Source organism: Zonotrichia leucophrys, chromosome Z, assembly GCF_028769735.1.
Source record: "Zonotrichia leucophrys gambelii isolate GWCS_2022_RI chromosome Z, RI_Zleu_2.0, whole genome shotgun sequence".
NCBI lineage: Eukaryota > Metazoa > Chordata > Aves > Passeriformes > Passerellidae > Zonotrichia > Zonotrichia leucophrys.
This window is the reverse complement of record NC_088200.1, coordinates 53,547,134-53,569,543: the sequence shown is the minus strand read 5'-3', so window position 1 is coordinate 53,569,543 and position 22,410 is coordinate 53,547,134. Positions and strand designations below refer to the sequence as shown.

The following is a 22,410-nucleotide window of genomic DNA, read 5'->3' as shown; positions in this document are numbered from 1 at the left end:
ATCCAGCTAGTGCATATGTTCCTTTGTTTTTCATATGCTTTGTTTTTCATATACCAAATGGTAGGTTCATTGTTCTTGATCTTAAGGATCCTGCTTTCTTACATAGACAAGTGACTTACAATGCAGTGATTAAATAGAAGAAATGTTATGATGAATCCATTTTGACAGAGTCCTTTGCTTGCATAGTTTCCCAACTCATCTACTCTTGAATCCATGTGAGATGGGAAGAATGTGATTATTTAACCTTTGCTCTGTCCTGGAAATTTGAGTCATAAAGTCATGCATATTCTTTGTGACATTAGAAAAATTCTATATAGGACTTTCATTGAAAATGCTTATTCAGTTTACCAGAGTATCTTAATTGTATCAGTATGTAAAGAATAAAGAATGCAGAAAAATATAGTTAAGGGTAGAGTGTAAAACGTAATTTAGTCTAATGAAAATGAAGAGAAGATCAAAAGAGATTCCAATGTTTTCTCCATACAATGTGAAAATCAATGTGAGGCATTCTTTAGAAAGAATGCAATGTATTCAGTAAAACTCTGCACAGCATACTGTTAATCATAAAAGACTAAAAGGGAAAGGTAATGAACACAAATGAATTTTTTGTCGTAAAATGTAAGCTCACATTTTTTAGAGTGATTTGTGCATAATGCATAATATTTTTCAAGCAGTAACTATGCAATTATCTTCTTTAAAAATGCTGCAGTTTTTAGCAAAAAAAAAAATGAACAATACCTTAAACTTCATGTATTATCTATAGTACAATGACTGCAAGCTGAGTTTTGTTTTTAGACACCCCCCAAAAAAACCCTTAAAATAATTAGCTAAACAGAAAAGAAATGTAATTATGGTATTCAGAAATACTATGATGTAAGTTATACTTACATCATATGCAAAAATTATATGATGTAAGGAAATACTATGATGCAGCATACATCTTAATTCCTGGCCTGCTCATGGAGAGTAATAAAGAATTACAGCTAATAAAAACAGGCTACGCAGTGTTTTTCATTTTTCTGTTACTTTTTTTACATTACTTGAGCATAAAAGACCAGGCTGCTCTTAGATCCTCATAGTGAGCTGGCTTTCACGACAAATGTATTGCTTTCAAACAGAGCAGAGGTTCTTGGTAACTTCTCTTCACTAGAAGTTACATTACATGAGGATAGAAGTATTAAAATATTTTTCATCTCCTCATTGTAAATGTGATAGAAATTTTTAATTTGTTTCATTGAGAGTTGTACTCAAATGTCCCATATTACTTTAATTAAAAAGCGTTTAAAAATATAATTCAGATTAATTTCCCCTTTTACTTCACCAAATGCTTGCATAGTTGAAAACCTCACTGTCTGTGTTTAGACAATGTTGATGGTTCTGTTTTGATGAAGACAGTATTTGTTTGTTGCAAAATGGTTCTTTCTGTGGGCTAACACCTAGTTCTATTTTATTCTTCTTGACATCACAGATTTGACAATAATGACTGTCTCCTTAGCAGCAGCCCTGACAGCCTTTCACAACACATAAAATACCCTGATAAAATTAGGAAATCCATTTTCTACTAGAATTTCATGTCAAATACCTTAAATCAAATGCTGATTATATTAGCGTGTTCTCCCTGGTTTCAGTGCTTCTTGTGCAGCTTCTACTGACCCATCTATACTACAGTTGAGCTTGCCCTGCCTGTTGCCAAAGCAAAGATTCTCTCAGCACAGTTAACATCACTGCTGGCTCTGGTGTTCTTCAGAAGGATATAGATAAGAAAATGATGTATTGCTTCAGATAAAGGTTTGCCTGATCACGAAGAAAAGAAATTATTTTAACAATCTTAATAGAACGGGGTACATCCACTGTAAGAAAAGTACTAAATGATGTTAGATTGGTTTGCAGTTTGCCTGAACGCGTAGTTATTTACCTGGCTCAGTAAATTTTCGGATGTGTTGAGCTACTTTAAAAACATGAGAAAGCTTTTTAAAAAATTTGGTGGAAGAAGATGTATCAGCAAGTACATATTTGAGAGTTGTACCTACATATAAATATATAGTTTTTTAAGAATCTTCATTGTCTGTAAATTCTCTGTTTTCAGTACCTGTGTTTATGTCTAACTTCATAAAAAATTTAATGTCCTTTAAGGATAAATTGTGCACCCTGCCTCAAAGTAAAGCATTCTATAAATTTTATTTAATAAATATCTGCTCATATCCAGTTTCAAGTACCTAAGGGCCTCCCTAGGCTCTGATCTTCCACTATTACAGAGCTGTAGCCCTGTGGCTGCTAGTGCAAATTTACTCATGGAAGAGGCCTTGCTCAGCATGTTTGTGTTCCTGTAGTTGTCTTAGCATTATGTCTTGTTTGTGATCTGAAGAGAATGCCCCGACAATTTTGGGAAGTAGGATTTTAAGAAGTCCCTGTAATTGGCTCACATATGCCATGCACTTTTCCATTATATTAATCCAATGCAGTTGTCTCTATTTTCAAGATGAAGGAGTATATGCAGAAATAAACGGGGCTGACATTATTCAAAGCCAAAATCTGCTCTGTGCTCCAAGACATGAGCGACACATAGGTAGAGCTTAATAACATGTGCTGGAGCTGGGTAACAAGTTCCAAGTAAGCAAGCTTGTAAGGATACCCAAGGAGATTAAGTTTAGTAGGAGTAATTCCTGAAGAGAAAAAATAAGTTGTAAGAACATTTTATATCATGGCATTACAGTCTTAAAGCTGCACTGAGAAGAAAGAAAATAGACAATCTAAGGAAACAGCTGCCTGCAAAACATATTGAATAGGCTTAGTGCCAAAAAAGGGAACATGCTGTGTGTGCTATGCTTACTAATAATACATACATAACAAGGGTTATGTCTTTCTCATTATCAGTTTTAAAATATCAAAAAGGTTTTACAAAAAGTTAAAAATCAAGATTGGAAACGCAAGTGTACTAACTGTAGAACACAATAATCAGAAAAATCCTACTGTTGATAAAAACCAAATATGTGAAAACTAAAAGAGACAAATGCTTCTGGTGGGTGGTGTGGAATTGAAACAACCTTTGCAAACCAACTTTAGAGGACGGATAGCTGACAGATCTCACTCTCAAATATCACAGTCCCTTTACAGAGATGATTACTTTTCAATTCACAAGACAGACAAAGGACTTAGTTTGAAAAGCCAAAATTGGGCACTACATTTTTCTCTAAAAATTGCTCCCTTTTTACTTTACCCATTGACACTGATATGCTCATCCAGAGAAAATGAAAGCATTTGTTATACCTCATCTACATACCTCAATGTAAGGAAATTAGAACAACGTAGAATTAGGTGAGACTCCTTTCCCATATTCCTGCTTCATTGTACATACTGCCTGAACCCTTTAATTGTTCACATTAAAGCTGCATATATAAATGCAACTACTTTTCTGTCTCATTTTAAATGATTTATTAGCATTTTTAATAGCACTAGATCCCTAACTGAACATCTACAAGTAGTTTCACACTCTTTGGTTTTAGGCACTTAATTCAGATCTGAAGTTCAGAGATCACGTGCTTCTGTCACACCTAATTAAGAGTGAGATTGTTCCTCTAGAAAATGAACCATGGCAGGTGCCATCCACCAACACAGGCAGAATAGCATTATGAAGAAACTTCTCTCCACAAACCACATAAACAGTCTCCCAATTTCTGTACCTCTGCCCCATGCTGTGTAAACTGCAATAGTACTGTCCTGACCCCAAGCCCCAACCACTCCCCTCCAGATTACATTATCAAACAAAGGCCATAATCAAGCTATCAAAGGGGCTGCACATTTCACCTGCCAGTTTCAGTCCTGTACACTGTGAGAACCTGTAACCTGATATAAATAAGATTTTCAAGGCAGCTTCAAATGTAACATTAATTAGGGTGAAGGACCTTCAAGTTTTCCCCTCGGATTAGACGATGACTGAGGCTGTACTAGAAGCTGAGCTGAGTACAGAGAATTTTGTGAGCTAGTCTTCATCTACACTGGTTCTACTTTCATTCCCTGCTTCTGTGGACATAAGGGAGGCTGAATCAAGATTTATTATAATCAGTTTATTTCACCCATCACCAAGTATCAACACTTGGATATCTGTGTGCAGCGGCAGCAATCAGGCTACCAAGTGTGACATGTTATTTAAGTAGTTACAATTGTTTTCCAGTTGCTCCATTTTTTTAAAATTAGGATATATCTTTAAATTATAATCTCCATGTCAACATACTTTATCTTTCATGTACTGCTATAACCCCAAAGCTGTGTTTTAGAAGTAAACTACAGTGAAAAAATCAGGGAACAAGAGAACATGGAAAACTTTGAGTCCTGAATTATGCTTGCATGTCAGGGAATGGGAGGAATTGAATTCACAGTATTACAAAATGCAGTGTAGAATTAAGTGACTACAATAAACCACACATATGCATATCACATAATGCAGTTTTACACATTAATAGAGAAAAAATGAACAGAAATTAAATTTTCTCTTCACTTCTTACACAAAGAAAGTAAAATCAGACAGCAGCATGTAAAAGAAAATTGCATTTCCAAAATACTTTGTTTTAAAAATGACTGTGTGTTTCTACAATGGAGATGAATCTGTTGGCTTGACGGTGCTTATTGACCTTTGCTCAGAAACGTGTTCACTAGTTCTTCAGTCTGGGAGCCACTGCATATGACTAAATATCTGCCTTCAGCTTCAAGACAACATTACGACGTGGCAGTGAATTTAGTTCTGCTTTTAATGCCTTTTTATTTTCTGCATCTTTTAGAATGGTGCTGTCTCTCTTGATGTAATTTGATATGATGTTTCAAAATTCCTTCCCATAAACTAAAATGTTCTTCAACTGCAAACAAATTTTTTTTATTTCTTTCCACTGGAAGCCTTTGGCATACTGTGGGCTCTACAGTGGAAAGGGCTGTGAATCACAAGCTATCGCCCTGTTTAAGCAGTAAAACATAATAAATGCAAGGCGATAGCCTGCCTATTCCTCCCCCCACATGCACATTTGCCCTTCAGGGTGCTCCACACGAACAAATAGGACATTATTTTTAGACTTTCGCTTCTCCAGAAGGAAGGCATGGAGGAGCTGCTGAGCAACCGCATGAAGGAATGCAGTAGCTAGTTCTCCAAAACAACCACCAAAATGGCTTCACCTGAGCCTCTGTTCTGAAGCAGTACAGCTTTCTTCCCCTGATTAAGTAACACTGAATGATGAAAATGGCACAGGGTGGCTCAAAGGCATGTTTTCACTTCTCAAGGGCTAATTTGAAGGAAATAAACTTGAAGAAGACAAACTTCACAACTTTTAAGAGCCTCATTACTGACCTGCATTAACTACAGTTACAACAACCTTTGACAGGTCCTGTGTAAGGAAACAAGTCAACTTCTTTTATATCTAATGCATGTTCTGGCTAAACTAAATTGTTATGTTATTAACATATGCATTGCTGAAATTTCAACCATTCTCAAACAGGTCATAGCAGTCTTGAATCATGTGAAGTTACAACAAAACACAGCAAACACCTCCAACCTCCATTTGTTACTGCTTTTATTGTTTGACTTGTTTCATGCTGGTATGTCTGCTGGTGTGTATGGAGGGCAAAGCAGACACCATGGCAGCGCTGCTTAGAGACCTAAACTCAACTCTAAACACCAAGGCGTATTAATTTGATCCTTAGTTTTGCAACACAATGGTAATTCTGAGAGCCCCAAAACAGGAGGATGGCCAATTCAAGCAGTCTTTTATTGCAGCATACAGAACCATGTGCTACCTGATTTCTGTTATTAACCATAGCTCCTTTCTTTGTTCAGTCCTGATGCCACAACCAGGCCTTGCCATGGCTGATGTGGGGGAAGAAGCAAGTGCTGCAGAATTCATGAGTGCTCATTCTGGTGCCACCACACGCAGCACAACAAAGCCTGAGCATGTTACCTTTAAGCTGGGATGTTCACCGCAAATAAACAAGCTGCACAACTTCCAGCAGTATCACGAAGTCCTGATGAAATTAAACATCTGTTTATACTGATGAGAAATTTGTCTATGCACCTGCATATTTCAAAGTCTGTGTGAAAATCACAGAATGTCAAGAGGTTGGAATGGACTTTAAAGATTATCCTGTCCCAACCCCCTTCCCATGCCATAGGCAGAGAAATCTCCCACTAGACCATGTTGATCAAAGCCTTATTCAACTTCAATGCTGCGAGGACTGAGGCACCCACAGCTTCTCTGGGCAATCTATTCCAGCGTCTCATCCACTATCACAGTGAAGGACTTCTTCCCAAACTCTCACTTAAATTTCATCTCTTCATTCGTACCCCTTACTGCTGGTCCTATCACTACAGAACCTGATGAACCTCCCTTCAGATACAGGAAGGTTGCTGTGGGGTGTCCACAAAGCCTTCTCTTCCCCATCTCTTCACCAGCCACAGCTCCCTCCGCCTGTCTTTGTAGAGGAGGTGTTCCAGACCCCTCATCACCTTCATGGCCTCCTCTGGACTCATTTTCTTGTCCTTCTTCTGCTGGGGACCCCAGAGCTGGATGCAGTGCTCCAGGTGGGGTCTCACCAGGGCGGAGCAGAGGCAGAACGCCCCGCTGCCCGCGCTGGTTTTGACGCGGCCCAGGATGGGGCTGGTTTTCTGTCAAGTTTCAGATTTCCGCTGACTGACAAGCCTTTTCCCCAGCCGGGATAGGGCCGCGCAGGAGCCGGGCCCGGCCGCGCCGAGCCGCCCCCTCCCCGTGGCCCCGGACGGCGGCGGCGGCGCGAGGAGGGGAGGGGAGACGGGGGGGAGCGGCGCCCCGTGCGTGCCGCAGCCGGTCACGTGGGCGGCGGGACCGGGGCCGGGGCCGCGAGAGGCTGAGGCGGCGCCGGCAGCAGCGATGGCGGCGGCGGCGCTGGGCGGGCTCGGCCTCCTGCGCGCCCGGCTCAGGCTCGCAGCCGCAGCCGCCGCGACCTTCGCCGCCCTCGGCCGAACCGGCCACCGCGCGCCCCCGCTGAGCGGAGGCGTCGCCGCCGCCGCTCTCCCCTCGGCCGGGAGGAGCTACGGCTCCCAGGCGAAGGAAGAGGAGGAGCTGCGCGTCCGGTACCTGGATGATGAGCACAAAGGTAACGAGGGAAAGGCGGCTGAGCACCTGCCATCCCGGCCTGGCCGGGGTGACCCCTGCGGGGCAGAGAGAGGGCGGCCCTGGGGGAGCTGCCCGCCGGTGAGGGGCGGGGAGAGAGCGGAGGCTCCTCCTCCTTGTCACCGCGGCCGGGGTTGCGTCGCAGAGTGCTGGGAGCTGCCGATATGGCAGTGGCAGAACTGGGTCAGCTTGGTCCTTCTTGGCTCTTCATGTAGAACGGCTCGGGTTAGAAAGGTCGTTGAATAGTATGTGGTTCTAACTCCTCCGCCATGGGCAGGGACCCAGATGTGCTTAGAGCCCCATCCAGCCGTGCCTTGAACACTTCCAGGAATGGGGCATCCACAACTTCGGTGGGCAACCTATTCCAGTGCTTCATCACCCTCACAGGAAAGATTTTCCTCCTATTAACTAATCTAGACCTATTTTCTTCCAGTTTGAACCAATTTCACCTTGTCCTGTTGCTACATGTCCTTATAAATAGTCTTGTCTCATCTTTCATGTAGGTTCCCTTCAGGTACTGGAAGGCTGCGACTAGGTCACTTCCAAGCCTTCTCATTTCTACACTGAACAGTTACAATTCTGTCAGCCTTTCTTTGTAGGAGAGGTGTCCCATTCTTATCATCTTGGTGGCCTCCTCTGGACTCTTTCCAACAACTCCATGTCCTCCCTGTGCTGGGAGCCCAGAGCTGGCTGCAGGTTCCAGGTGGGCTCTCCCCAGAGCAGAGCAGAGCAGAGGGGCAGAATCCCCTCCCTGCCCTGCTGCCCACGCTGCTCTGCGTTTGGCTCTCTGGGCTGGGAGTGCCCATGGCTGGCTCATGTCCAGCCTCTCACCCACCAGCACCCCCAAGTCCTTCTCACAGGGCTGCTCTGTATCTGTCAGTGATGATACTGGGGTTTGTCCTGACCCAGCTGAATCACCTTGCACTTGATCTTGTTAAGCCTCATGAGATTCCCATGGGCCCACTCCATGAGCCTGTCTAGATTGCTGTGGATGTCCTGTCCTTGAGGTGTGTCAACAGCATCACTCCTCTTTTCCAGAGTGCTGCAGTATATGTACTACGTTTGTGAGGTACACCTCTGTGAACTGGCATCTGTTTGCTACTCTAATTGTGAGAAAATGAAGTTTAGCAGCAAATGTCTGGAATCATGCTGCTTCAGACATCAGTTTTGCGCTTGTGTGCAGGGGGCAGAGAGAGCATAAAACTGATATCCATGCTTTCTGTGGAAGGTATGGCTTCAGTATTCTCTTATCTCATGCCACTCTCCTAGTAATCATGTCATCCTCCTCCTTGCTTTTAGTGCTGTCAACTAGTACTCTTTTCTACTCAGTTATACCAAGAGTCTTCTATTAACTCACCTGGTCAAAAAAAAAAAAAATTCTGTGCTCCTTAATGACGTGCAGCCAGTGCATCACAGCACAGACACTTTGTACTTCCTCTTCTGATGTGATGCTGTCTGGATTTTGAAAGTGTTCCACTTCCTTTGGTGTTTGTCAATTTGTTCCCCTGTGGATGCAGCAGAAAGGTGGAGGAGAAAGCAAGTGCAAACTCTGTTCCTGAGGATTTATTTCTCTAGCCATGATGTTATACCTGCTTTTACAGACAGGGCCATAGTATAGAGCTTTGGTATCTGCAGCATGTGAATCTCTTTACATGGAGAATATATCTTGGAACCACCATGTGTTGAGATGTACAGTTTAGTTTATGTCTGTGAGCACATTAACTCAGCTATTTCACACCTACTGGCAGTTAAGCAAATGCCAATGAGTTGAGTATGCCTGTACATAGATTTGTATACATATACAGAGAGGTAACTTTAAAACTTTGAATTTTAGTATGAGCTTAGATGATTATTCTTTCATTTTCAAGGGAAAACTGATGTTGTGCTTTCATCTGAGGGCAGGTTTTTATCATTATTTAGGATTGATAGTAAAGATGATATAATCTGGTCCTGAAATTATCTTCTGTAGTTCTGTTTCCAACTCTTTCCACTTCCTTTAAAAAGTACTACTTTAGTCCTGTTTTTCCAGCTGACTCTGAAACTTGGAATTAGTTTCAAACATCTATCCAGAGTTTTTTGGGATTATTTTAAGTTAAGGAAGAGACAAGACAGGAGCAAAGAAGAGTTTGTAAAATGTTAGAAGAGTGTTTTTCTTTGTTTATTTTGTGCTTTACCAAGAAGTGGTAGAAAATATCACGATCTTACATGGTAATCAACTTTTATTTTTATTACACAACAAACATAGAATTAGGCAGTGTGTTCCAGCTGTTGAATTGGCCAGGAATCATTGTTTTTATAATGTTATGAAGGTGTTTCATACTGAATATGTAGCCTAGAGCCCCAAAACTTGGAGATAATATTTGTAATGTTAAAGCAGCTCTTGCTATCATAAGGAAGGATTTTTAATTAATGAATTCTCTTAAGCGGAAGGAATTTTCTTTGGTATTGTCTTTCAGAAGGACACAGAAACAAACACTGTTTGTTAGAAAAAAGATAAGAACAAGGATGTAGAAGTAGGCCGGAAGGAGACATTAACTTCATATGCCTTCTTCAGCAGCACAAAGAGCACGCAACATTTCCACAAAAGTAACATGGCTCTACTTCCTCCCTGTCGTGCTAGCACACCCTCTCCTCCTCACCATGTATACCAAGTTTATCTATATTTCCCTACTTACAGCATGTAATATCTCTGCTTAATGAGGACGCCAGCTCTGTAAACACCCCTCTGGTCTTTCTTGCTCTTCTCTACCCTGCCATTCCTTGATCTACCGTTTCGTGTTCTTGGCTTCCCCACACGGTACTCTGGTGCCCCGTGGCCTCATCGCACCATCCCCTTACATACTTCTTGACTTGGTGCGTGCATGCTCAGACCCTGCTCTCTGACTGCCTCCTATGGCATGTTCATGCTTGTTGATGCTATGGTTGTGCTTTTGCACATGCCGAGCATTTCCACGTTGCTCAGAGAGGACTGTGGATACTTGGGAGGAAGGAAGACTGGCTGTACCTGCCTCACATACAGGCCTATGTCTTGTAGCACTAGACAAATCTTTGCCTGTAGGCAAAGTAGCAAACTGTTGTGCTTCACATCACTTCCATGTGATTTGCATACCCCAGGTCTTGGGAGGTTGTTAAACATGAAGTCAAATGAGACTGTATTTGCAAAGGCTAGTTATTGGAATTTTAACTCAAGGCATTCCAGCGTCCAAATTTGAAATCTGACCAGAACTAGAATACAACAGGTGGGGGGTTTTTGAAGAATGTGACTGAAAAATACCTATATATTCTGCCCATGTTGCAGCTTGTGAAGCTTTTAGTGTCAGTTTTCTGTGAGTAAAGATGACTGTCAGTCATCTTTACTCACAGAAATTTTTTAATTTTTTTAAAAAAAAATATTTTAATTTTTTTAAAATTAAGCATATATCTTTTACTTTATTTGAGATTTTATTTGATCATCACTGGGGCTGAAATGTATTATTGTTATTCACATTCTAGAAATTAGCCAAATTACATTAGTGATCCCATTACAAATTTGAATGACCTTAGTGCTTTGGATTTTTAAGTTATAGGTGCCATGGGGAAAAAAATCTTTTTAGTCTTGATTCCAGTGTGATGGTGACACTTGCTGGAATGTGATATAAATATTTTTAAAATTTAGATTTTACACTAGAATGACTCCTTATGGTCAAATTTCCCAGCTGGTTTTGGTTCAGTTTAGAATTAGACAGCTTTTGGTCTTCATCAGTTGGAATTCTAATATACGTGGAATGGGCAGAAACAAATACAGTCTTGGTTGAAGTTGTTTGCTCAGAGGTTGGTGTGATAGCTAGCTGATAAATTGGAACTTCCCATCCCTTTGCCGTGTTTAAAGCAAGGCTGAGCAGGTGAGATTTATTAACTTAAGAAGTGCAGAAAAGAGTTAGGTCAGAATTTAGAGGTGAAACAGGCTGAGATAGGAGATTTTGAAGAGTGTTTTAGTGCTTTTAAAAACTGCTGGTTAGTACACATCTGTGTGATTTTTCACTTAAATACTTCTTTAACATAATTAATGAAAGCCACCAGAATTGTGCATGATATATTCACCATATGTTCCTGTTTTGCTTAAGAAGCTACTTCAGAATAATAAACATCTAAGTCTACTTGTTTGCCTTGGTGTATCTGAGTAGTTAAGTGAAACAAGCTTAAAATTAACTTACTTTGATCCCCCTTCAACTTTTCAAAGCACAATTCAGACTTTTTAAAATATTTTTTTAATTATGAAAAATGACTTGTGTGTGTATTTAATGCAAATAAATAATAAAATAAATACAAATAAAAAGAATTCTGCAAGTACTTTATACGCAGATGTAGTGAATATTTCAAACTCTGGCACAATGTCTAATATTGGTTTAAAGATAAGATTAATTTTTAAGTAACCATTTAAATGTGTTTCTACCAAACACTGAGGATGATCTTTTGATCTCTAACAGTGCAAGATAAAAGAGATAAAAAACATTATTAAAAGTAAGATCTCCTGTGTGCTGATACAAACAGTAGTTAAACCAGGATCTAATCTCCTCACTTTATTCAAGTATTAAATGTAGTATATGCTTTGAAACCAGAATGTTTCTGGAAATTTATGAATATTTTAAAACTATCTTCCAGATACGTATATATTCTTATTTCAGTGGAAGACATTTCTTACTTTTACTATGATTTCATTTTATAATATAACTTTCGTATTTATGATATAACTTTTATAATATAAGATGCATTTCCTCTTTCTTTTGAGTGCTGATAATTATACCACAAGCAGCTTTCTCTTTTGACAGGGGCAACTTCTAAGTAGAAATATATTGTACATTTATGTATGCTTTGCCTCTAATGGTTGGCTAGGAAAGCAGTATACAGGAATATTGCTACTTATATTAGACAGCACTGGGAATCATTGTCTCTTGGAGAGCCTAGCCAGTTAAGATGAAGTTAGTTTTCAGTAGGCATATGTATTTTTAATAGATGCACATTATGTGCTGAAGTGTGTCCCAGAAATAATGTGGGGATGACTCCAAGGAAAAACTATGACATTAATATTTGGTTTAGCATTATGTGAATGCTTATTCCTTCTTAGTAGAACTCTCACATTTTTGATACCATACAGATACACCAACAAAGCAAAGACTACTACTACTATAGTACTACTACTAATTTCTACTTCTATTTATTAATGATTACTTTTTAATATATTTTCTTTCACAGGTAGAGTTTTCAAACAGTTTATTTTAAAGGATTTCAGAAACCACATATATATGTGTATGCTTTAGGAAAAACGAACCATGATTAAATGCTTTAAATTTAGTCAATGTAACAGGTATTATTGAAGAGTTGCTGCCCTCAGGTCAAGTCCCCCATGACTGGAAAAAGGGAAACATTGTATCCATGTTGAAAAGGGACAGGAAGCTGAAGTCTGGGAACTAGTGACCCATGAGACTCACCTCTGTGCCTCCTCTCTGTGAGGAACAGATCCTTCTAGAAGCTGTGCTGAGGCACGTGGAGGACAGGGAGGTGATTCAAGACAGCCAGCATGGCTTCCCCAAACGCACGTCCTGCCTGACCAACCCACTGACTTTGAATGATGGAATTAATTCCATCAATGGTCAAGGAAATAGCTACACATTTCATTTATCTGGACTTCTGGAAAGCCTTTTGCAGAGTTCCCCGCAACACCTTTGTTTCTAAAGTGGAGAGAGATGGATTTGATGGATGGACTTTTCAGTGGGTGAGAAGTTGGTTGGATGGTGGAATCCAGAGTGTAGTGGGCAATGGCTCAGGGTCCTGATGGATGGCAGTGACAAGCAGTGTGCCTCAGGGGTCTCTACTGGGACCACTGTGATTTAGTGTGTTCATTGATGACATAGATGAGGGGATTGAGTTCACCTTCATCAAATTTTTAGATGATACCAAGCTGAGTCGTGCAGTTGACATACCTGAAGGACGGGATGCTATCCAGAGGGAGCTGGACAAACTTGGGAAGTGGGTCCATGAGAATCTCGTGAAATTTAAAAAGACCAAGTGCAAGGAACTGCATCTGGGTCAGAGTAACCCATGGTATCAGCACAGACTGGGGATGAGCAGATACAGAGCAGCCCTGTGAGAAGGGCTTGGGGTGCAGGTGGGTGAGAGGCTGGACATGAGCCAGCCATGGGCACTCCCAGCCCAGAGAGCCAAACGTGTCCTGGGCTGCATCCAGAGCAGCGTGGGCAGCAGGGCAGGGAGGGGATTCTGCCCCTCTGCTCTGCTCGGGGAGAGCCCACCTGGAACCTGCATCCAGCTCTGGGCTCCCAGCACAGGGAGGACATGGAGCTGCTGGAGTTGGTCCAGAAGAGCCATGAATATGATTGGAGGGATGGAGTACCTTTCCTATAAAAAACGTCTGAGGGAATTGGAACTGTTCATCCTTCAGAATGACCTCCTGTGACATTCCATTTTCTGAAGGGAGCCTGTAAGAAAGATAGAGAAGGACTTAAAACTGAAAGAGAGCAGGTTTAGTTTAGATATTAGGAAGAAATTCTTTACTTTTAGGGACTGAAAGTGATTGCCCAGAGAAGCTGTGGATACCCCATCCCTGGAGATGTTCAAGGCAGTGTTGGATGGGCCTCTGGATAACCTGGTCTAGTGCAAGGTGTCCCTGCAGGAGGCTTGGAACTAAATGATCTTTAAGGTCCTTTCCATCCTCAGGATGCTCAGATCTTGTAGTAATGGCATATCAGAACAATAATGATTCAAATGTGACTGTAAGGCATGTCTTTTGTATATATATCACTGCAATATGTAGATGTCCCTTGCAAACCTTTTATACTTTTCCTCTTGCACTTCTGCTTCATATTTTTTTCATACTTAAATGAAAACAGCTAGGTGGGTGTCATCTTTATCTTTTACTTCTGTGGAAGAAAGCAGAAGTGATAGTTTTATGACTTGATACAACACTGCTAAGCAAAAATTGACATGTATGATTTGTCTTCAAGGATAATTCCTTTGTAGGAAAAAATCTTTAAATTGCTTATTGTTAAGTGGAGCTTCCTTCTGAATACACTGTTGTTGGTCGTGGAGTAGCAGTCTTTCAGTTCCAGTGGGAAGAAGAAAAAATTCAAGTGTCATTAAGTGTTATTACCATTGAGTATAACATGTTTCTGAAAAGGATGCTATTTTCTGACTGAAGTATGATTTGGGGTAATAGCGTCTCTAGTTTATTCAAGCATGGGATTTGTAGTGCCTGAAAATCAACGTGAAGTCAGGATGAAGGGTCTTTTTGTTGCTTTAACGTAGGATGATGCTTTTGCCTGATCTACTTGTGTTGAACATATGGAATATTTGAATTTGGAGTGATCCTCCTCCTGGAGAAGAAGTTGTAACAGCTGAAGAAAAGTGCTACACTACCATTCCTTTTTGCTTAACAGCATGTAAACAGATTCCTATGCAAGTGCTGAGTAGCGACCTTTGTGGGTGGTCCTGTTTGAGTATCTCCAGCCACAGGTGTAAGTGTGGGAATTCAGGCTTGTAGAACAAGGAGTGAAGGTCATTTGGGTTGACCTGGCTCCACTCCCCTTTTAGGAGGTATCTATACTTAACAATTGACTGTACCTTAAGAGCAAGAAAGGCATGTGTGCTTTATTACTGCATTTGACACTCTTTTTGTTTGAATCTTGACAGTGGTAGCTGACAAATGGAAGACTTTGTCTTCAAATTGATAACTGCAGAAGGAGCAGGAGCTCTTTTAAATCTTGTCTTGTGTGCATGTGTGTGCCACGTGCATGCCAGAGGAAGGAGAGGAAGGGAGCTCAGACGCTAATGGGTCAGTCCTAAGGGAGGACAGGTCTTCCAGAAATAGAAGAAACAGTATGCACTGAGATGACAAGGAAGGCTACAGGAGCATAATTATGTATAGATTGTACATTCAAAGCTGAGTGGTGAAGTAGTAATCACCTGGGCAAACAATGAGTTTCTGGAATTCTGTTTTTTCATATCATAGGTTGGTGGCAATACTGTGGGCATTTTTGTTTGAGACAGAGCTTCCTTTCTGCCTTTCATTCCTGGTCCTGCCCTAGTCCTATTTTCGCCCTTATCCTTGCATTTTCTGCATAAAAGGTCCTGACTGATAAAATGTTACCTGGGCAGGATCAGGACTGTGTGCTGGTGTTTTGAACTCAGGCAGTTGTGTGAATTCAGGCAGTAATTCTCTAAAAGATTGCTATAATTGTGATAAACTTAGGCGTTGCCAAAATAGACTTTTCAGAATTTTCCTCTTTGATATTCATGCCTGTTAAGGTGAGTGGGGCATAATAAAGAAAATTTTTGTTTCTGCTGCAATATTCAAACCAACGCACAGGTAATCAGTTAGACAGTTGATCTTTTAACTGGGCTAAGGGAGCTTTGACTGTGTCTTTGGAGCCATGTACCAATCACTGAGCTTGATTTTTGTGTTTCAGAGAGAAGTTTTTGTTTGGTTTTTTTCCTTTTTAAACAAAAATACCAATTTTTCCCATTGGTGGCATTCTTTCCATGTTTATGACTTCTTTTTTACCTGTAGCAGAGTTGCTGGTCTTTGCTCTGATAGCGCTTCATGCTTTAAAAAGTCTCTGGAGATAGTCTCTCTAAATATGGAAATATGTGCTTTACAATTAAGCATCTTTCCTGATGGCGTGTCAGCACTTCACGCAGAAACATGAAATTTGTGCATGCAGTTGTGTAGTTCTACATTCAACCTTTGTAAGCACTGTTTCCACATAACAATGTTATGGCCCTATTTTTGTTATTAAAGTAAGTGTAATTTCTGTTGAGTATTGAAAAGAATAAATAATTTTATTTTCTTTCAGAAATTCAGTAGTGATTACACTAGCATTTTTTTTTAATCCTCAATGCCTTTTGTATAATTTCAAAATAATAATAATTTACATAGATGATGCATATTTCACTCCATTGTAACAATGATGTGATCTTTCTTCCTCTCCAGGAATTGTGGTGCTTGGATTAAACAGATCTCATGCCAAGAATGCACTTAGTAAAAATCTTGTAAAAATGGTAAGTGAAAATAATAGTTTTTACTATAAAGGTGAAGTATTGGAATGAAGCACTTTAAAAAGTGTTTGGTGATTCCCCTTCCTCCTTTTCTCTGTAGATGTCAAAAGCTGTGGATGCTTTGAAATCTGATAAGAAAGTACGAACTGTTGTATTCCGGAGTGAAGTCCCGGGGATATTCTGTGCTGGTATGCAAACTTAATTTTCGTAAAAAGCTGGAAATCTGTATTCTCTTATTGCACTAAAAAAGCCAAAAAAGGCCCAGATTCCAAGGAAACATGTCTTTTTCATATATTAATCTCAGTAACAAACAAAACATTTTTAAATTATTTTCCTCGATTGCTAAGACAAATCAAATATTTGGTTTATTTCTTCTCTGTCATAAAGTATTTCAAAATATATAATAGTTTAACCATGATAGTGAAGAATCAGTTAATTGATCTAGAAACTCATGCCAGTATTTCAGAATGAGGTGCAAATAATTTGCGGCCATATAAAGAGGCTTTGTAGAAAGCTGTATCAAACCTTTCTTTTAAATGTATTAACTTGAAATTTTAGTTAAAGAAACATATGTAAACTTAAAATTTCATGATGAATATGCATGTTACTGCAGGCTGAATGTATTCTCAAATTAAAAACAAATCAAAACAAAAAGCACACATCCCAGCCCACAAATCCAACAGTATATAAATCTTGCCAAAGTGCTCAGAAAAGCTAGAGCTCTCAGCTACCAGATGCTGGGAAGCAGAATTTGCTGACAAGTCAAGATCAATTCATACAGAGTATATTTTATGAATATCAAGCGAATAGACTTCTTATTTAAAAATTTTTCAACCAGATCTTACTTTATTCAAATTTAATTTACATCCATTTGAAACGGAAAACAGAAGTAAAAGAACAGTTTGTTCTTTCAAGAGAACAGTTCAAGAGAACAGAACTACAAGAACAGTTTGTTCTTTCTAATACATTAATACAACTGTCAAGAAAGAGGAGGTCAGTTCTGAAATTTTATTTTTCTGATCATTTTTGTAGTTATTATTCTTGAAAGCCCAAATAACATAATTAGTTTAGTTTTAAATGCAAAATAGTTTTTAAATATGCAGCATACCTAAGCACTTTTAGTTGAGTTTAAAATTCTTCTTCTGGCTTTTCTTAGGTGTATTCTCATGCTGATACAGTTTTCACTTACAAGACTTGTGAAAATAATTGTCTTGGAAAAAAGGGAATAATCAATTCAGTAATACATATAAATGGGTTAAATGTGTGTGTATTAATCAGCATATTTAATTTAAAGTTTGTATCTTGTTTTAAATCAAGAAGTTTTAAGTTTTAGTCATCTCTGAAAAAAACCTCTAGTTTTTAGACTGATAAAGAAAGAAGCATCAGAGCAACACATGCAAATGGTGTTTCAAGTTAAATGTTATGTACTTGAAATAAAAAGATGGCTGTTCAGGTTTTTTAACAATGTTTTTTATTTGACATTCTTGAATTTTGTAGTAGCGATTTATTGGAAATAGGAGGGCAGAAATACTGATTTTAAGGGAGACTATCTCAGGTATGCTTCTATTATTGTACTTATGAGCTCCAAGTATGCATCCAGTATTCTTTGTTAGCTGTCTTTTCCAAGCTGTTTTGGTATAAAGATTTAACATGCTCATTGCTGCTTTTTTATCTGGCTTAGAAAGCCAAGCAATTCAGAGTATGTATTAAGACATAATAACAGAGAACATACCAGAACATGAGGAAGGAAAATCAGTCCCGAAAAGAAGATTGTGAAAGACAAAGGCTGGGTAGCTATATTGGGATCTTAACCTGGGGAGTAGAGACAGGGTGTGAACTAGGTGGCTCTAATTTTAAAAAAGTGATGGTTGAAACAAGTGTCCTAAGAAAGGAGATTGCTGTATCTGAACAAGTGAAATAAATGGTGTTCTAACAGTGGTAACTGAAATTTAGAATGAAACAGAGTACCTGAAGCAGAGTTTGTTAATGAAAATAGATGAAAATGCACAGTGGATGGATGGATTGCTTTAGTAGGTGACCTAGGTGACTTTAACGGGTATCTCTAAAGAGAATGATAATAAAGGAAGCATAGTGAGATCTGGAAAAAACAGGTTAACAGCTTAGGGGGAAGCAAGATGAGGAGAGGAACATACTGGATGTAAGAAGGCAGTTTCTGGAGGGGACTCAGGAAATTCAGTAGAACAGAAGAAAGTGTTTTCAAACTTAAATGTTAAAGGAGAATATGTTACTTCAAGAACATTTAATTTCCTTAAAAAATGCAAGGATCATCTTGTGAAATGTCACATTTTCTTGTGCCTTATAGTGCTATTTAGTTAGGCTAAACCTGGAATGTTTTTATTTATTTGTATTTCCTCAATAATGTTTTCTTGCTAACGTGTGTGGGAATGTATGTTTTTAAAAATACACTTTTATGATTATTTTTTGGTCCACCATCTGATGTTTTACAGACCATGTATTGGGAAACTTTGTCCTGGATGGTAGTTCCCTTTTATGTGTGGAATGAAGTCCAAGATCATTAAATCCTGCCATTCCTTAGCTATCAACACATATCTGTGAAAGCCACAAGCCATGTGTCTTGTTTCCTTCTAAGGCCTAGTCCACAAAACATGACATCCAACCATTTTTCTGAAAGTAGCAGTGTGTATGATTAAAATATTTAAACTCTTTTGATGACTGATGTAGATTTGGGTATGATTTCAAATTATGATATTTTCACACAGTGAAATAGGAGGGAGACAAAAATGGAATTGTATAAAAGAATGTAGAGATGTGCCAGAAATCACATCCTTTTACTTCTGCATAAAAATTCACTGTGAGTCTTTACCTACTCTTTTCTTTGTGTCTCCTTTTTAGTACTTCGTACATCCATGGGTGCAGAAAGCTCCTCATTAATGCTCTAGCACTGATCAAAAGAGACACCCAGAAATCAAAGCCTTGCATGTCTGGGGTTAAGGGTGTCTGTGATTATGCATAGGCTATTTCTTTGAGTAATTATGTCTGTAAGGGCTTCTTGTGCTTCCATTAGAAATGCTCTGGCTCTGAGTCACTTGTTGGCTCCTTTCTTTCTACGTCTGAAATCAAATAAGTTAAGTATTGGTCTTTCTGGAGTGAACATGTATGATCAGTCCTGGCCTATGTAAGCTGAGGCTATGTACTTGCACCATTCTGCAGCCATTGTAGGTGGGTCTGTAAAGGAGTCTTTTTATTTCCTGGCAGTGTTCCATTCTATAGGAAGGCATAGGCTTATGGATGGAAAAAGGCAGATGTCCCATGTGTAAAATGTCTGTGATCGAGTAATGATGGGCTGTGCTGTGTTCACACAAGGTGGCAAATTACATTCACATAGGCAATTTGAATAGCTTGATTTTTCATTATTAATATAATTTTAACATATGTGTATTAGTGATACTGCTGAGGTGCTTTTTGTGAGCAGATTTTTAGGCTTTTTTCATCTTCAAAATATTTGTAGAGATAAGTCTGTGTAACGGTGTTGGATGATACAGTACTGTGAGGAAGAGAGGAAGCAGTATCCACAAGTTGTTTCAAAATCTAATTTTGTGTTGGTGTGTTTGCAGAGTGGCTAAGGTTGGAAGAGACTTCAGTGATGTCATCTGGTCCGACCTCACTACTCAATCAGAGTTATTCTGAAAATGGTCTTAGAGCTTCTTCTGATTTTAACTACATGAGGTCAGAAAAAAGTACAAATAAAATACTTGCTTAAGAGCAGTTTTTTCAGTTTTCAGAGAGTATGAAAATGGCTTTCGTCTGAAGAATTGAACAAGCTAATACTGCACCTTAAAGCTTTTGTTGTTCAATTTTCTAAGGCTTTGAATAGAAGCTGAGATAATATTTATAAAACTTCTCGTTACTATAGAATTTTACATTTGGATATGTTTTGGCTGAAGCTGAAGACTGCTGTGTGGTTCTAGGTCTCCTGCTTTCTTCTGTTTTTTCCTATCACACCCACTCTTGTCAGTATGTCAGAAATAGGGATTATGCTATATTTTGCAATTGAAAACTATGGGATCAAGTAATAATCTTTCCTTTTAAACAGTTTTATGTGTTGATGGTTATAGTGATTAAAGAAACAGATTCTGATTATATTCATTTGCTTCTACCTTTTTGCTTGCTGTTCCTTGTATTGTTGTTTTTCTTGGTTATGTCATGTTCCTCCATCGCTCTTCATGTCCAGTCAAGAAAGCATAAAAAACCATATTCTTCATGTATTTGTAGTATTTCAGGTAGTATTTGTATTTCAGGTAGTAACTTACTGGCCCATGGTCCATTGGTTCAATTTACAGCTCATGCTAATAAATAAAACCCCTTGCTACTTACCATTCAGAGTAGTACCTTTGGTGCAACCAGGACAGTTGCTTAACTCGTACTGTCCATGTCCAGTCACAGATCATTTCTCTTAAAAATCCACATGTGAGTTGTTCTCAGTTTCCCTGCATCCATCTGTTCTCTGTTGATAAGCAGAATAAAAGCTATCTCCTTTAGGAGAGAAGCAATAGAGGAACACACTGCTTCTGGATTTTGATTTGCCTGGGAGAGTTAGGAGAGCTTTATGTGGTAACTTGTAACTTCTTGAGACTTTTGTGGTGACTGTGTTTTGAGGGTAAGTGTTTAGAACTGTCTCTCTTCAGGATTGTTTTTTTCAAAGTGAGCTGGACTGTATGATAGATATTGTGAGGTTGATGGGTTATTTGCTTTGTATATGTGTGCATACAAAGAGAGCAAGCTTTGGAGCAATTTTTACTGTTCTTTGGAGACTTTATTTCAAAAATCTTTGAGAGATATCAGAATATAGACAGTTAACTTTTTGCTGTTTTTGTAACAGTCTTTCAAGACAGTTTGAAAAATTTTGGTATTTGAGCTCTTTAAACCACTTTGACCTAAAAGTTACTGCAGCTCGGCCAATAAAGTCTCTTCTTGGAAGAGCAGAAGAAATCTCTGTGCCAGAAAAAAAAATCACCATTTGAATCTGTGGTATGAGTAAAGCCAACCCAAATGCTTTTCCTGTTGGCATAATTTGTTTGCATCAAAATTTTGTTTCCATCAGAGTTGAATTGGCTATATGGAGTTTAATTCCCGGCTGCCACTTCCAGCTGGTGCAGTTTTTCTGGCAGAAGTTTATGAAGCAGACAAGCCTGGTAGAGCAGATCCTTGAAGACTTTTTTGTTTATGAGGTTTTAATATGGAGGAGTAGAGGAGTTTCATAATAGCTTTCAAATACTTGACCTACTCTTATTTTTATAGAACTAGCAGGAGTAGTAGGGGAGGTATTACTGTGGGTGTAATCTCCTTTTTTCTTGCTGTCTCTGTTATGCAAGCAAGGAGAACTGTAAGCTTTCCTAGATCATATTTGGTTCTCCAGATTTCAGCTCCTGCACCAGAAACTGAGAAAAGATTTTGTGTATTACTCCACTCTTCCCTCTTAAGCATTCAGATGACACATGAAGATGTTTTAGTGTCTTCTGAATATTTCTGTTGCTGCATGTACCTTTCATTTCCCCAGATAAATGCCTTATGATGTAGACTGTAGCTAGGTTCTTTCCTCTTTCTCATTCCAAGCTTTCACCAGTGTTCAGATGCCAAGTGCTGTAGATCATTAGACTCAACCAACAGTTGCATTTCTCCTAGATCAACATCAGTGACATGAAATACGTTAGGTTGGTCAGCCATGTGGCAGCTCTGTCTTGTGAGTGCGCACAGTCATCTGTTACATTTGGGTTCTACAGCTTGCTTTGTCCGATGTAGATGATTTTGCTTCTTAATTTTGATCTTGTGTTTCTGGATGATTAATTCCCGTCATTATATTCTAGAGCACATGTTGAACAACTGAGCCAATAGAGAGTGCAGTTAGGATTGAGGTTTGATCCTCTAGTCTATATACAGAAAAAAATCCCAGTAAGAAAAACTGGTTTAAGTATCTTTCTTTTGAAAGTATGTTAGTTATCTAACTCCAAATGCTCCTCTACTACCTGACAACACATACTAAATTTCAGAAGTAATTAGAATGACAGTGGATTTTTCAGAGCTAAAAAATGTAAAATGGAGTTTTCCAGGAGGTTTTTCAGTAAGAATATGAAAATCTAACAAGGTTCATTTTTTTGATTTGCAGAAGACTGACCCATTCCTGACAAGGGAGCAGGCACAAAGAATATGATAAGAAATTGGGTGAGACTGTACTTAACAATGCAGTCTTCAAATT

General features: G+C 39.1%; 1 protein-coding gene across 2 annotated transcripts in view; it reads left to right on the top strand.

Moving 5' to 3' along the window:
- Positions 1-6,841: 6,841 nt before the first annotated feature.
- The window catches only part of AUH (AU RNA binding methylglutaconyl-CoA hydratase), a 112,493-nt gene continuing 96,924 nt past the window's right edge, over positions 6,842-22,410 (top strand). Inside the window, exons 1-3 of one of the 2 annotated variants that reach the window (XM_064735525.1) lie at positions 6,842-7,110; positions 16,111-16,178; positions 16,276-16,363. In XM_064735525.1, the coding sequence (XP_064591595.1) occupies positions 6,885-7,110; positions 16,111-16,178; positions 16,276-16,363 (382 nt within the window). In that variant the 5' untranslated portion in view covers positions 6,842-6,884. The remainder of the gene's footprint in view (positions 7,111-16,110; positions 16,179-16,275; positions 16,364-22,410) is intronic. The other variant, XM_064735524.1, reaches the window with a different exon arrangement.